The 17548-nt window shown below is 36.2% G+C and overlaps 1 protein-coding gene across 4 annotated transcripts in view; it reads right to left on the bottom strand.

Moving 5' to 3' along the window:
• TAF4B (TATA-box binding protein associated factor 4b) overlaps positions 1-17548 on the bottom strand; it is a 126073-nt gene that overhangs the window by 55125 nt on the left and 53400 nt on the right. For all 4 annotated transcript variants that reach the window (XM_025886782.2, XM_025886779.2, XM_073898387.1 and 1 more), the window contains exons 10-11: positions 6621-6790; positions 1659-1789 (exon numbers count right to left, since the gene is read on the bottom strand). In XM_025886782.2, coding sequence (XP_025742567.1) covers positions 1659-1789; positions 6621-6790 — 301 coding nt within the window. The remainder of the gene's footprint in view (positions 1-1658; positions 1790-6620; positions 6791-17548) is intronic.

Raw genomic sequence — 17548 nt, forward strand, 5'->3', positions numbered from 1 at the left:
ACATAACAGACAACAGAGCCAAGTGTATGAAGCGAACATTGACAGAACTAAAAAGAGAAATATGGTTCTACAGTAACAGCTGAAGTCTTCAATACCTCCCTTTCAATAAGAAGAATACCTAGACAGAAGATCAAGAAGGAAATAGAGGACTTAACATTAAAACCCAACTAGATCCACCAGACTTTTATGAACATTCCACCCAACATAGGAGAATACATGTTCTCCTCAAGTGCACATCGAACATTCTCTAAGAGAGATCATATGTTAGGCCACAAAACAAGTCTACATAAATTTAAATTGACTGAATCACATAAAGAATCTCCTTTGCCCATACGGAATGAAGCTAGAAATCAACAATAAAAGAGAAACTGGAAATTTCACAAATATGTGGAAACTAAAACAATATACTTTCAAACAACCAATGGGTCAAAGAAATCTCAAAGGAAATTAGAAACTACTTAGAAGTAAACGAAAACAAAAACACAATGTACCTAAACTTATAGAATGCAGCGAAAGCAGTGCTCAGAGGGAAATTTATAGCAGTAAGTGTCTACATTAAAAAAGGAAGATCTCAAATCAGTAACCTGCTTTATACTTAAAGGAACTGAAATAAAAAATGAAAGTGGGGTCATTACTGCTGAACTTACAGAAATAAAAAGGTTTGTAAAGAAATATTATAAACAATTGTAGGCTAACAAAACAGGACCTAGAAGAAATGGACTAATTCTGAAAACACACAAAAAGAAATAACTGGTACTGTTTTTTTCCCCCATAGCCTTTTCTCCTGATGATCACTTATTTTTAAGTCAGTCTTGCAAATTCTCACAAAAATTTATACAAGTGAGGACCTCAGCAATTATAAATAGTTCTTCCAAAGTTCTAAATAAAGCAGGAAGTAGAGAAAATAGAATGATTCCTCCAGGGAACTTACCAGTGATATGGTAGCTGCTATTTCTCTGAGTTCCTTTTAACTTATGGGTAGGACATTCTGACAATGACCATTCTCACAAACTCAAAACCTCATAAGGTTACCCACATACCATGTTGCACAAAATCTAGTTACCAACATTTCTTGGTATGGGGGAAAAGGTTATCTTTTTTATTTTTTAATCTCTCATCATCCAATAAATTTGCTTTCCACCAAAACCATAATACAAATAAATCAAGTGATTTCACCTTGATGATGGCAAGTGATTTGGTTCATACCACTAAAGACAAGACCCATCCATTTAATTTGTCTAAAAAGCAGTGGCACCAGCATTCGCACTCAATACCATTATTTAACTTATTAAAAGGAACAACAGTGCTAACAGGGCACAGAGCACTGAAGAGAACACAGCTATCCATATTCCATTCTAATATATTCTCCTTGCCAATCAAAAGCTGTAGGAAATGTCTCAGGCAGAACAGATGCATATCTCAATCTACACTGACACAGAAGCTTCGGATACAATTTTAAACTCTATGTTAATTTTGTCATGTAAGCATATCTAAATCAGGCATATTAGGAATGAAACTTTTGTCTACCAATATGAACTATGTCTCTTGACCATTTCCTTTAAACATATACTTAAAATATGAATCCATACCAAAATACTATCTTTAACATGACAAAGACGAAAGAGAAGAATTTGTACTTCTTTAATGATTTTCTTTACCTTGTAAGTTGTCATTCGATGTTGAGCAATTGTAGTCAGTTTTTCTAGAAGGCCTCGTAATCGCTCCTGTGTTGCATGGGAGATCAAGTTCACAGCATCAGAGTTAAGTTCTGTAATGTCATGCTTTTTACCTGTAGAAGCAGAGAAAATCCATTACGTGTTTTAGTAGTGGCTGATAATTGAAATAATTAGCACAGCAGGTATTCTGTTCCCCCTGGAAGTCATACCCATTATGAATAAAGGTTTGGAGATTATGATTTTCCTGGTAAAGTCACAACTTCAAAGATCTTAGACATTACATTAATAAAACCTAGCCTGAAGCCTCAGAAAATATAGACATTGTTTCACTTAGCCCCTAGAATCATTCTCCTTGCAAGGTCATTTATAGGACAAAGTTAATAAGAACACAAATCAAGTCTAGTGTTCAGGGAGGAAAATGGTAACTGCAGAAATTAGTGCCATATTCTGTTAATTTTAGTAATTAAAAAAATAGAAAATTACATTTTGCTCTGTTTGACACCGTTAACAATTTATGACATTTATTTCAATGAATTCAGATTGTGGGTCTCTGTTACTGCCTGTCTACAAGACATACCTACACTTCTTTTGTCCATTACCAATCATGCTTCTTTTGCACTAACTCATGTTCTGATAAATTGACCTGGTAATTAATTTACAAGCTGAAATGGGTTCAAAGCCTTATCATTTCACCCATCCATTTGAATACCTTCTCTTTCAATGTATCTCCTTCCATAAATAAACCAAACTTCTATTCTTCTTTTGGCTAACTAGAAAGAAAGATTCAGGAAAACAACTTGGACCACATACCCAAGGGCAGAAGCTCATTTATAAAAGACCTTATCAGTATTTACATAATAATTCCTCAGCTTAGTGAAACCAACCTGTATCAAGAGAGACCTAAATCTAACGATATAGCCAATTGTGTAGTCTAATTTAAATGAGCTTTTAATAGTGCTACTGCATTTATTTTTAACAAACATTAACAGTTTGTTTTGCACTCTCATCTAAAACATACTCTTATATACTCATCAAATTATGAAATCAGTATAGCAAAAACAAGTTTTAATTAAAAGCCAACAAATCTTAAATACATTCTTTGACATTATTCCATAATAAATGCTAAACTTCAAAGTGTAAGCTAGAGGGGACACCTGGGTGGCTCAGTCCATTGAGCATCTGTCTTTGGCTCGGGTCATGATCCCAGGGTCCTGGGATCGAGTCCCACATCGGGCTCCTTGCTCAGCGGGAGCCTGCTTCTCCCTCTGCCTACTGCTTCCCCTGCTTGTGCTTTCTCTGTCTCTCTGACAAATAAATACATAAAATCTTAAAAAAAAAAAAGTGTAAGTTATAGGATGTGAGGGCTATCTGGCTGTGACATCTGTCACACCACTGATCACCAGGGTGGATTCAGTTGATCTGGCTGCCAAGGCGCAGTCCCCTTCCTCTCTCACTGTTCCTTGTGCATCCCTCCCAAAGCTATGTGCTCCCTTGAAAAGAATGATCTTCCTAGATAGAGAAAGGCCACTCTTTGGTCAGGGGTATGCAAGTAGCTGCATTCCCCTATTAGAACCTTCAAAGAAGCTCTCAAGGTCCAAAATGCAGGCTACACTAAACCAGACAGGAAGAAGATATAAAATTATTTAGTTTCTCCTAAGCTAAAACTTCAAAATATAATTCATTACTGTCTAGCAAAACTGAATTCATCACCAATTTTAGATTCAAGCAGGGAAAAAAAACACTACAAAGTCAAATCTACTCTACTAAAATAGGTAGCATACATAAATAGTGAAGGCCTTCTACATAAGGACACAATTTCAAAACCATCCAATGATAAAATTACAACTAAACACAGGGAAGAGAAGAGGGGATGACCTGTTAGTTCATGCTTAAAGGAAAGAAAATGAACATTTAAAAATATGTAGTGTTTTGGGCGCCTGGGTGGCTCAGTTGGTTAAGCGACTGCCTTCGGCTCAGGTCATGATCCTGGAGGCCCGGGATCGAGTCCCACACCAGGCTCCTTGCTCAGCAGGGAGTCTGCTTCTCCCTCTGACCCTCTTCCCTCTCGTGTTCTCTATCTCTCATTCTCTCTCTCTCGAATAAATAAATAAAATCTTAAAAAAAAAAGAATCTTTAAAAAAATATGTAGTGTTTTGGACAGAAACTTTGAAAATAATTTCATATGTATTTATAAAATAGTTTATCCTATGTAGAAAAAAATCCATATTTTAAAAATATTAGAAATAAACAAGGGTAGGGACTTGCAAACAGTTCCAGGGTTTAGTGTCCAAATGTTCTAATATCGTCACTACACTGATAATAAAACATGACAAAGTTACCAAGTTAAAATACTGTAAGAAAAATTCCCACCCTTTTTTTAGATTTTTTTTCTTTTTCTTTTTCTTTCTTTCTTTTTCTCTCTCTCTCTCACTCTCGCTCTCTCTTTCTTTCTTTCTTTGAAAGAGAGGGGAGAGGGAGTGGCAGAGGGAGAAGGAGGACATGGAGCCCAACACGGGGCCTGATCCCATGACCCTGAGATCATGAACTGAGCCTAAATCAGGAGTCGGGTGCTTAACTGACTGCATCACCCAGGCGCCCCCCAAAATTCCCACTTTTAAATAAAACACTCTAAGTTGACATAACTGATGAAAAAAATCTGGTTGGTGCTTTTAAGCTTGTTACACGATTTTATAGAATGTCCGTGTAATTTAGTTTAGGTAATTAGGAAAAAAGGAAGAACACTGGCATGTTAACTCTCCTAACAGTATTCAAGTAGAAAAATCTTCCCCCCAAAATTCTTTGGGTTGATTTATAATTTCTGTGATTAAGGAACAGTCCTGGTTCTGAGCTGTTCTGTAAAGATGGAATTTTACTATACATGGAAAACATTCCTAGAAATATATAACTACACTCACTCTATAGTTTTATTGTTTTTTAAAAAGGTTAGGTATTTCAGAAGAAATTTTGTAATTTTCCATTATATTAAATGACAAGTTTGTGCTTAATTATTAAGAACTGAAAATACCAAATAGTTACTCCCAGAATTCTCCTTGAAAGCAGAGGTTGGCAAACTAAATTTGATCTCTTTTTGTATATAAAGTTATATATACAAGAATATATATAAAGTTATATATACAAGAATACAGTCTTGCCTCTTTGTGTATGTATTCTCTATGGCTGCCCTTGTAACAGAGTTGAGCAGTAGTGACACAAACCACATGACCCACAAAGTGGCAAATATTTACTATCTGGCCCTTTGCAGAAAAAAACTGCCCATCCCTGTCCTAAATGATCAAATTGTTCTTTCAATGCTAAAAACTTTCCTATCATATAATCAAAGTGTAAGTCAAGCTAGAAATAAAATTTGTCGGGTGAGGGGGTGGGAACTGATAAAGCTAAGTATCTACTTCTTCTCTACCAAAGCTCTAGATAATTACAGGGTTACATGGAGTCAATACCAGTAAGCTTCCCAAGCCATCACAGAAAAGTATCATGCTTGTTCCAAAATTAAGGAACTGGCTCCTGTACAGTACACAATACATATGCAAAAAGAGACTGAAAGACAGAGTAAGAAAAAGAGGGAAGGAAAAAGGAAAAGGAGGGAAGAGGGTGGTGGGGGGAAAAGTCAAACAAAACACAAGCAAACATTTTACCATCAGCTCTTCTGAACTGCTATCCTTTTGAACTGCTTATAAATTCTAGTTTTTCATAATAAAACAAAGATAACAGAGGGGCTCCTGGGTGGCTCAGTCAGTTGAGTGTCCGACAACTGATTTTGGCTCAGGTCATGGTCCTGAGTCCCACTGCTGGACTCAGGGCAGAGTCTGCTTGAGATTCTCTCTCTCTCTCTGTCCCTCTCCCCACACACGCACATGCACTCTAAAATAAATCTTAAAAAAAAAAAGATAACAGATACCCAAGTTATGTTAGAAATGAAAAAAATGGTAATTTGTATAGTATATAGTAGGAGCTCAAACATTTCTTTATTATTTTGTGAACTAGATTTAAACTATGTAATAGTAATGTACTTTGTAGTCCTTAAAAATATTATGGGTGTAAATCAGAAATCAGAAACCTTCACATTTTTGTGTTAGGGCTTCAATATAAAATACAAAGATCCTTACTAAAGTATACTCAAAGGTCACTAGTATTAACCTCCCAAATTTGATATGGGTCATGAAGAAGGTACTCCAAGAAGTCCCAGGGTTAGGACACATGAAATGAGATAACTCACATGCAATAATCACTCTCCAAACTGTCTTGCTTTTCAGTCAGTGTGGGGAGGAAGTAGTCTTTCATGTTTCTGCAAGTTTGGTATTAAACAAGAAAAAAGCTGTGTGGCTCCAGAACAAAACTGGAACATTCTCTTCCATTTCCTTCTACACACACTAGGCAGCCACCTATTAACTACTCAGTGGACCTGGGGAGAAACCTAGTATTTTAATTTAGTTCTTTTAGGGTAAAGACGAGTTTGAATTTCAGGGTTGAGAGAAGAAAAAAGGGACTTACTCTCCATTTCTATGTTTCACAATACTTGGAATTTTCTAGATTTCATAAACATGAACTTGTAACGTATGCATGCATTTGTATACATATGTGCCTAGTCCAACAAAGAAAGGAACAGGACAGGAAAAAAAAAACCCAGTACATCATATGTACAAATTCACGTAAAGTAAAAATATACACATATTTCTCCCACTAAGAAATAAAAGTAAAATATTAACTTCTATTATCCAAACCAGAAACCACAGGTTATGATTTAAGTTATGTTAATAGTTTTTAAAATGAAATACTTCTTTCTATAACACCCATGAAATCCTGATTATTTCCAGAGCCTTATTTAAGTCTGAGTTCCAGGGAAACCAATCCACACTGTCTCTTTTGATAACACTTTCCCTGGAACAGACAGTCCTCTTAGGTCAATAATCTTAAGTCTGCACTTACCAATGTCTAATATTCTCTTTTGCAGAGCTCCAATGAAAAGAAATGGTTCATCTTTACATGACTGAACAAGTGTGCCAACCAATTCAGAGTTTGTTGCTAAGATGCAGGCATTTTCTTCACTGAGGTTGACCCCTGCCATGGAAGTCACATCATTGATGTCATCTTCATCTCTGAGACGAAAAGAAGATAGCTTTTTGGTGGTGGTAGTGGTGGCTGGTGATGTGTATATGAATGATTTAAGAGAACAAAGAATTATAGATCTCTCCTTATAACTGAAGACATTATTTTAACTCAATTCATCCAAGCAAGAGAACTGAAGAATAGCTATCTTTCCCTGGAAGCCTTTAAAAATTAACTGGTGTGTCTAACCACTAGTGTACATTTAATATCAGAGAGATGAATCTGAAGCAACTCTGTCTTCTAGTGCCCATATTTCCATCTTTCAGTTTAGTAAATGGATACACCAACCGGGACTTTGGGGCTTAAACTAAGTTATCCACAAATGCCCTGCAATGAGAGACAAAGTAACAAAAACAGACTTCTTTGTTTTCGTCCAAGATGATTAAAAGCCCGTCAGATTTCCCCAGTGCACTCTACTGTTCCACTGAGGATCAGGAGAAATCCGCTGATCCTGAAAGATCTATACCCACATAAAGACCCATAAGAAGAAGGTTTCTTGACTAGTTATTCTGAAACCAAATGGTTAAAACTAGTTTTGATTTTCTGCTTCAAACTTTTGGTGTGTTCCACCTGTACCAATTGAATTTATTAAACCACATCCTCAAGCAAATGGCTGCAAAGGGTCTACATATAAAATTACACACACATACACACACACACACACTGATATATATATATATATAAAAAATATATATATATATAAAAAAAAATATATATATATATATATATATATATATGAAACAAAACATGTTTGAGCTCCTTGCATTGCACCAGCAAAATTAAATAGTTGTTTTTGTCTAACAGGATTGCTACATGGCTACAGTGCTAAGATTAGTATATATGTTTAAGGATCGAGAAGAAAAAGAAAAAAGAAATACAAAAATTCCCTCACAGTATCCTTATCACCATATGTAATAACAAGCACATTACTGATCATAACTCACCTAACCAATGCATAACGTAATTTACACAAACACGATTACATAAAAAAAGATGTTGCTTCTCTTTATTGCATGGGCCAAATGGTATATCATGTGGTCTCACGTCAATAGATTTAAATTATGGAACTCCCTGTGGTAATGCATTTGTGCACAAGAAAGGGAAATAAATTATAATTGTCAAGCACTCAAGAAATGAAGTCCTCTGGTGTTCCACTTTAAAAAGCAACACATTCGGGGTTAAGGGGAAAGGGCCCATGTTCAAACATAAGAGATTAAAAAAAAAAAACTACATAAAAGAAAGAAAGAGCTAGACACAGCAGCTGAAAGTGAAGAGACAGAACAATGGTCTTATAATCTGAACAGCAGATTTAAAAGCCTAACGTTAAAAGGTGTGTCTTTACAAAGAGAAGAAAAATTTAAATTTAGTATCTCAAACCACTTAAATAAAACATGCAGTACAAAGAAAGTATACTGAAATGGTTGGACTCCACCTTATCAAATGTCACAGAGGTATTGTCAGAAGTATGGATGCTGAAAATGACTCTGAGAATCATTCTGCCACCTATGTAAATAAAGTATTTCCAGAAACATCTAAATACGTAAACATCTAAAGTGTAAGAATGGTAAAAACCATAAACCCAAAGATGGACCAAGACCCAAGTAAAAAAAATAAAAGGTCTGAGTAAAAAATATTTTTAAAAATCCATGTCTCATGGGAGCCTGGTGGGCTGAGTTGGTAGAGCATGTGACTCCTGATCTTGGGATCGTGAGTTGGAGCCCCATGTTGGGGGTAGAGATTACTTTAAAAAAACCAAACCAAAACAAAAACCCCACCACGTGTCAAGAGAATGAAAAGACAAGCCACAGAGTGGGAGAAAATATTTGCAAAAGACATCAGATAAAGGATTATTATCCAAAATATACAAAGAATTCTTAAAACTCAACAATAACAAACAAACCAATTAAAAAACTGGCCAAAGTCCTAATAAAAAAGATGTACAGATGGCAAATAAGCATATAAGGCATATGCTCCACATCCTTGTCATCAGAGAAATGCAAATTAAAATGAGATACCACTATACACCTAATAGAAAAGCCAAAATCCTAAACACTGAGAACATCAAATGCTGATGAGGATGTGGAGCAACAGGAACTCTCATTCACTGCTGGCAGCAATGCAAAATGGTATAGCCACTCTGGAAGACAATTTGGCAGTTTATTATAGAACTAAACATACTTTTGCTGTACAACCCATCAATCACATTCCCTGGTATTTACTCAAAGGAGTTGAAAATTTATGTCCACACAAAAACTTATACATGGATGTTTAGAGCAGCTTCAGAGATAATTGACAAAACTTGGAAATAGCCACAATGTCCTTCAGTATCTAAGTATATAAATAAACTGTGATACATCCAGACAATGGAGCATTAAGTACTAAAAAGAAATGAGATGTCACACCATGAAAAGACACAGAAAGGAACTTAAATGCAAATTATTAAGTGAAAAAAGCCAATCTGAAAAGGCTACATACTGTATGATTCCAACTACATGACATTCTGGAAAAGGCAAACTTTTGCCTTTTGGAAGCAGAGCACAGAGAATTTTTTTTTTAAATTTTTTTATTGTTATGTTAATCACCATATATTACATCATTAGTTTTTGATGCAGTGTTCCATGATTCATTGTTTGTTCATAACACCCAGAGAGCACAGAGAATTTTTACAGCACTGAAACTACTCAGATTTGATACTACTCAATGTTGGATACACATCATTATAAATTTGGGTTTTTTTTTTTTAGATTTATTGATTTATTTGAGAAAGAGAGAGAGAGGAAGCAGGGGGAGGGGTAGAGTGAGAGGGAGAGGGAAGCAGGTTCCCTGCTGAGTTTCCCTGCTAAGTGTGGAGCCCAATGCAGGGATCAATCTCATGACCCTGAGATCATGACCTGAGCTGAAACCAAGAGTTGGACGCTTAACTGACTAAGCCACCCAGGTACCCCTCACTATACATTTGTTAAAACCCATAAAATGTACTACACCAATAGCAAACTGTAAACTATGGGCTTTGAGGCTTAATGACTTGTCAGTGCAGTTTTGTCAACTGTAACAAATGGACCACTCTGACAGGGGATGTTCATAATGACGGAAGCTATGCATGTGTAGGATTAAGGGGAATTCTCTGTATCTTCCAATCAATTTTGCTGTGAACCTAACCTGCTTTATTTTTTTAAAAAAGATTTTATTATTTATTTGAGAGAGAGAGAGAGAGAACATAAGTGGGGGGGGGGTGCAGAGGGAGAAGCAGACTCCCCGCTGAACAGGGAGCCCAATGAGGGGCTGGATCCCAGGACCCTAGGATCACAACCTGAGCCGAAAGCAGATGCTTAACCTACTGAGCCACCCAGGCACTCCGAACCTAACCTGCTTTAATAAACAAAACCTATCAAAAAAAAAATTAAAAAAAGGTCCACTACACATCAATGAAGAGCTAGTTCACTACAAAACAGAAACCCGGTTACCTAACATCTTAAGGATTCCAATTTTTCCTTTAAAAACATGAGTAACTTAGGGACGCCTGGGTGGCTCAGTCATTAAGCGTTTGCCTTAGGCTCAGGTCATGATCCAGGGTCCTGGGATCGAGTCCCACATCAGGTTCCCTGCTCAGTGGGGAGCCTGCTTCTCCCTCTGCCTGTGCTCGTTTGTTCTCTCTCTGACAAATAAATACAATCTTTAAAAAAATTATAGAAAGAAATAAAAAATGAGTAACTTAGATCAGGTGCTTTTTAAAATCCCTCTCAGCCACTTAAAAGAATGAGGCAGTTCTCTTTGACCTGATACAGAACAACTGCCAAGATATACTGTGAAGTGGGGAAAAAAAATGAGGTAAAGAGACTGCCCCTTGGGAAACACACACACACACACACACACACACACACACACAGAGCATAATACATCTCTGGAAATATACATGAGGAATTCTCCTCTGGAGAGGGAAATAGGGAAGTGGAGATAAGGTAGACTTATTTTATAACCACAGTATACTCTTTTCTACCTTTTGAATGTTGCACTATATACATGGATTACCAATCAAAATGATGAGTGATATTTAAAAATAGTAAATAAATATTTAGGAAAAGAAAACTGGAAATAGAAAATATGATGAAATTTAGACATAAAACCCCAATATTCCCTTAAAAAGAAAATCAGAATTATTTAAGATACACAAAACATGGCCTTTACACACAGGCACACAACACTGAATGTTTACAATCTCAGATGTGTATCAGGTACACAAGCACTAGAAACTGCAAATTGCTTCCATAGGAGGGTTCCTGCATAACCCCTATTGAGATCTCACACACAGGCTGGAAAGACCAGTACCAAGCATACTTAGTACCAGTACTTAGCATAGTACTAGAATTGAACAGAATTCATCAATGAGGAGACAGTCCCAGGTTTCTAAGAATCTTCTTGCAGCCCCTCTCTGAAATATGCAAGGAACTAACTGCCCAATAAAACTGTTCTTGCCTGGCTTCCCTCCTCCTATTTGGCCCTAAGCTGAACACAGCTCCCTCTAGTACATCTGTCAGTTGCTATGGTTACAGAGGGCAGCAGGAATAGAGGAAGACCCCCACTGAGGGAAGAGGAAAAGGTGCCACAATAAACAGCACCCAAGCCATTTAAAACTTCCTCAAAGTAAGGAGGCAGACAAAAGGGGAAAAAAAAGTCAACACAATGTAGTAGCAGCATTACCAATAAGGCTAAGATAGGTCAGGAGACAGTATCAAAGTCGTTGATGTTGAAGCATAGTTGTGAGAAGAAAATGAGAGTCTAATGCAGTGTCTTTTGATGAATGTACTGTGCAAAATAATCAGTTTTGTTTTAAAAGATATACAAAAAGGAAATTTATTTTTATTATTTTTAAAGATTTTATTTGAGAGAGAGAGCACATAAGCAGGGGGAGCAGGAGAGGAAGAAGGAGGCTCACTACTAAGCAGGGAGCCTGATGCAGGACTCGAACCCAGGACCCCGGGATCATGACGTGAGCTGAAGGCAGACGGCAGACACTTTATCAACTGAGCTACCCAGGTGCCCACAAAAAGGAAATTTAATAGTGCCTTAGTAGAAACTTTCCAATTCAAGATTCTGTGAGATGTAATAAGTTACTGTGTAAAAATTAAAGAAGAATTAAGCAATTATCATTAATGTCTTACATTCTGGCTTCTAAAATCAATCTAATTCCTTAGCTTTTGATAAAGCTGTCCACTGCTTGTGCCTGATTTCTCAAATCTCTTTCACCGTCTTAAGATCTAAACAGCCCCAGACTGATGATTCTTCTAAAGTAGTGGGAATCATACTATTTTCCTGTTCAAAAACCTGTCATGTTCCCCAAAACTTAACTTGATATTCAAGGTTTTCCAGGTAATGACCTTAACTTAGCGCTCTTCCCTCCCATTACTCACTATCACATAGTTCCTACTGATTCTGGCCTTGGTTCACGTCATTCCCCACTTCCGGTTCTCATCTTCAAACTCCTACTTTTATTGTCTTTCAGTTGTCAAAGCTTTAGCTATATCCCAGTCCTATTTCAAACGCCTAGTTTAGAAATGCTGGTTTAATTTGTTTTTACACTTTTGTTTTTATGGGATTTTTTTTACTTTGTTTTTATATTTTTATTTATTTTTTTTTCTAAAGATTTATTTATTTGAGAGAGCGAGAATGAGAGAGAGAGAGAGTACATGAGAGGGGGGAGGGTTAGGGGGAGAAGCAGGTTCCCCGCTGAGCAGGGAGCCCGATGCAGGACTCGATCCCGGCACTCCAGGATCATGACCTGAGCCGAAGGCAGTCGCCTAACGAACTGAGCCACCCAGGCGCCCACTTTGTTTTTATATTTTTAAAGTATTTGTCCAATTGCTACAACTTTTCAACTTCTGAGAGCACGCTGTCTTCCATTTTAAACATCAGTGTGTTTCTCTTGAAAACCAGCTAGACTTATTTTATTGATTATATTCAATAAATATATTAAATATAATAAAGATTACATTATCTTCATTGCCTATTATTCCTAGCAGAAATGGTAATAGTTGAGGAATTTCCCTCTGTTCAGAACATGTGCTATTCATTTGTTACAATGTACTGAGAGGCATAACAGTGGGTAAAACAGTGAGTCAAACTGCCTGTAGTGCAACTCTGACTGCTAGTTATAATCTATGTGAAATAAAGCAAATTAATCTTTCCAGACCTGCATTGTTAGTAAAATGGAGGCAACAGCAGTCCTTACATATTAGACTGAAGATTAAAGGAAGTAATTCATACCATGAAAAAGTAATTAGTCTAATATAGAAAGAGTTCCTACAAATAACTAAGGAAAAAAACCCATGATCCAATGGAAAAATGGAGAAAGCACATGCATTTTCACTAAGAAAAAATTTAAAATGACTCAAATATAAGATGTTCTACTCTACTCATAAGAGAAATATAAGATATAATTTTTCACCTGTTAGACTGGCAAAAACTAAGTTCACCAGAACATGTCAAAATATGCTACCATAAACTTGCTGCTCAGTATAATTTGTAAATTTAACCTCCATGGAGAATCATTTGATATTATCTTACAATTTAAAATAAATAAGCTCAGGGTACCTGGGTGGCTCAGTTGGTTAAGTATCTGCCTTTGGATCAGGTCATGAGTTCATGATCCCAGGGTCGTGGGATGGAGCTCCACATCAGCTTCCCTGCTCAGTGGGGAGAGTCTGCTGCTCCCTATCCCTCTGTGCCTGTGCAACTCTCTCTCTCAAGTAAATAAATAAAATCTTAAAAATAAACAAAAGCAAGACTTCTTTATAAATAAATAAATAAGCTCTTCTTTCTAGAAATTATGTGAAATGACAGCAACTGTGGCTTTGCTTTCCTAGTACAAAACACTGGAAATATCCTAAATATCCACCATTATATAACTGTGTTAAACATCTCAAATCACAATGATTATACACTGATATAGAACAATCTCCAAGATTTATTACTACTAAGTTGTAAAAAACAAAATGTAAAACATAATGTATTGCATACTACCATCTGTGTTGAGTAGATTACATCTAGAAAGACACACAAGAAATTGCTAACAGTGGTTGGCTCTAGAATGGAAACCTGGGTAGCAGAGAGAAAAAGAAGGGAGAACCTTATCTTTCCACTGTATATCTTTTCTTCCTTTCAAATATTGTACAAATGTATATATTATTTCACTGAATAATTTGTTTAGAAAGCATAAACAAAAAATTTTATTTTAAAAAGATTAAGGTATTCCCGGGGCACCTGGGTGGCTCAGTTGTTAAGCGTCTGCCTTCAGTTCAAGTCATGGTCCCAGGGTCCTGGGATCGAGCCCCGCGTCAGGCTCCCTGCTTGGCAGGAAGCCTGCTTCTCCCTCCCCCACTCCCCCTGCTTGTGTTCCCTCTCTTGCTGTGTCTCTCTCTGTCAAATAAATAAATAAAAATCTTTAATAAAAAAAGATTCTCTCTCTCCCTCTGCCCCTCCCTCTGCTCTCGCTCTCTCAAAATAAATAAAATCTTAAAAAAAAAAAAAGAAGATTAAGGGCTTCCCTTAGATTATTAATCCCTGGTAAAATAACTTTGCCTTCAATACTCTTCTGGTAAACCCTTAGGTATAACCTCTCTACCACAGCCAGCACATAAACTCATGCAACACCCTGTTTATTCCTCCTTCCATGCCTTTGTGAAGTTATTTTTCTCATGGGAAATTCTTTTTCTTTCCTCTTTTGACTCAATGTAGCATAACATACTGCAGGATTTCCCAAACTTTAGTGATTTTAAGAACCACCTGGGACGCAAACAATGAATCATGGAACACTACATCAAAAATTAATGATGTAATGTATGATGATTAACATAATAAAAACAAAGTATAAAAAAATTTATCTTGCAGACCTGAAAAAAAATATAAATTAGATCTTATAAGTTTTACCTGACTTTGGTCATTATTATATTCCTAATTTACAGAATGAGGGTTAGTATATAGTAAGTGTTCAATAAGTATTTGTTGGATAAATAAATATTGTTCTACTGCCTAAAAAAAAAAAAAAAACCACCTGGGAGTATATTTAAAATACATGTCTCACAGACCTGCACAGTACCCACAATTTGCATTCAGTGGGTCTAGGCTGGAGACCACAAACCTGGAATTTTTTTTAAACAAACATACTTAGGTGATTGTGAGGCATACACTCTGTGGACCACACCTGGAAAAATACTAAGTTATAAAAATTAAGAGCACCAAATCTATAGTTAGAGACGAAGGTTTTAGCCCCTGCTCTGATAATTATTAAAAGGATGACCTTGAACAACTTTCTTCACATCTCTACTCATCAATTCCCTTATCTATGGAGGTAAAAACTATACTTGTTACATGATTTTGAATGACAACTGTATTAGAAACCAGAACTACATTAGAAATAAAAAATGAGTATTTAGGGGCACCTGGTTGGCTCAGTGTGTGACTGTTGATCTTGGGGTCGTGAGTTCAAACCCCATGTTGGGTGTAGAGATGACTTAAAAATAAAATCATTTTAATACAGTGGAATATTACTCAGCCATCAAATGAAATCTTACCATTGGCAATGATGTGGATGGAACTAGAGGGTATTATGCTAAGTGAAATAAGTCAATCAGAGAAAAACAATTATCGTATGATTTCACTTGAATTTAAGAAACCAAAGAGAGGATCATAGGGGAAGGGAGGGAAAATAAAATAAGATGAAATCAGAGGAGACAAACCATAAGAGACTCTTAACTACAGGAAACAAACTGAGGGTTGCTGAAGGGGAGGTGGGTGGGGTGATAGGGTAACTGAGTGATGGGCATTAAGGAGGGCAGGTGATGTAATGAGCCCTGGGTGTTATATACAACTGATGAATCACTGAACTCTACCTCTGAAACTAAGAATACACTATATGTCAATTAATTGAATTTAAATAAAATAAAATTTAAAATTAAAATCTCTTTAAAAATGAGTATTCATTAAAAATTAATAAAACCATTACCTATTAACATAAATAACATTTTAATGAAAACCAACAATACCAATTTAAAAAATAATTAATCAAAAGGGTGGCATTGTTTTCTATTTTTCTAATCTCTTTAAAATCCATTGATCCTCTGCACTTGAATGGATCTTCTACTGATGCATGATTTTGTAACATTAACTGAGTTACACAGATCTTCCAAATTTAAGCTCATTACATATAATCCAAAATCACATGTTAATATCTGCACCAATCTAATCAGAAAATCTAAGTATTGGGAAGATGTTAAGTTCATGGCAGTGGATACAAGTTTTCCAAATTTTTAATTTTTGCTTGAAAAGCTCAAACCTTATCACTGGCAAAAAATGATGTCAAGTTGTCTTCCCTGAAGTGACAAGCTCACTTTTTTCATTTTTACAAAACTGTCAAATTCCCAAGTCTAAACAATCAGTTTGTTTTTCAGTTGTTCTTTGTTCTTCCAAGTAAAAATGGTTCTCCATGAAAAAAGTGGTTAGTTGAGCTCACAATTGAAACATAAGCAGGGTGCCGAGGTGGTTCAGTCAGTTAAAAGTCCAACTCTTGATTTAGACCCATCAGGTGATGATGGGGGAGGTTTGGCGGATCAAGCCTCCCCACCCCCTGCGCCAGGGAGTCTGCTTCTCTCCCTCTATCTCTGTCCATTCCCCCATGTGCGTGTGCGCGCACTCTCTCTCTCTCTCTCCTCTCTCTCTCTAAACAAACTCTCTATCACACACTCTATCAATATATCAAAAAAAAAAAAAAATAAATTCTTAAAAAAAAAAAAAGAAATATAAGCACAAGCACTTCTCCTTGAAACAACCATGAGACTCTGGCATGCAGCAGAAGAGCTTTCTGCAAACTTCCCACTTTGTCACACAGAATATTAAAAAGGTGTATACTTAAGGGTAGAGACTTAATAAAAATAATAATGTTTGTTTCCTCATTGAAAACATTAAAAAAAACACCAACAACCCTGGCTTCTTTTCTTTTTTTTACTGGGAGTGTCTGAGGGTAAAGAATAAATGGCTACTAGCACAGTTTGGTGCCCCTGCCTTGATTAATGCTAAGGTGCCAGCAGTTTTCCACTGTGGCTTTTGAAGCGGAAATCAAATAATATACTGAAAAAGGCAAATAACAACATTAACATCATCATCATTATTAAAATTGATTTAATCTCACAGACCCCGTGAAAAAGTCTCAGTTTCAAGACTATTTTCTGTAGATCGTATTTTGGGACCTGCTAGCCTGTATGAACATCAAAAATACTATGAGGGTTTTAAAAAATACAGATTTCTGCCAAGGTTCAGTCTCCAGAGATTTCATTCTGGATGAGCCCCCAAATAAAAAATTTCAATAAGTTCCCTGGGTAGTTTTCAAATTGTTGATCTACACTATATTAGGAATTATTTACTTATAAATTGTTTTGAAAGTATCTACCACCCTTCCTATATTTATATATTTTCCATTGAATTATTAATACTGTTAAGAAATTTTTATTATAAATGATACTCTACTATTATCAGTCTCTTGGCTTTGATCCTTCTTGAAATGCCCATGACATATAAATGAGATATGCTCTATCTCCTGCCCATGTAACAACAACCCTCTACCTCTAATATCTAATATCCTTTCTTTCCAATTCATTCTGCATCTAAGTACAAACATAATTTTTCCTAAACAGCATTTTACTATGACAAAATCTGGCTACAAATTCTGAAAGACTTCACAATCTCATCTCCCAAGTGTT

This window comes from Callorhinus ursinus, unplaced genomic scaffold (assembly GCF_003265705.2).
Source record: "Callorhinus ursinus isolate GAN/ISIS: 27379988/994484 unplaced genomic scaffold, GSC_fseal_2.0 scaffold11, whole genome shotgun sequence".
Lineage (NCBI taxonomy): Eukaryota > Metazoa > Chordata > Mammalia > Carnivora > Otariidae > Callorhinus > Callorhinus ursinus.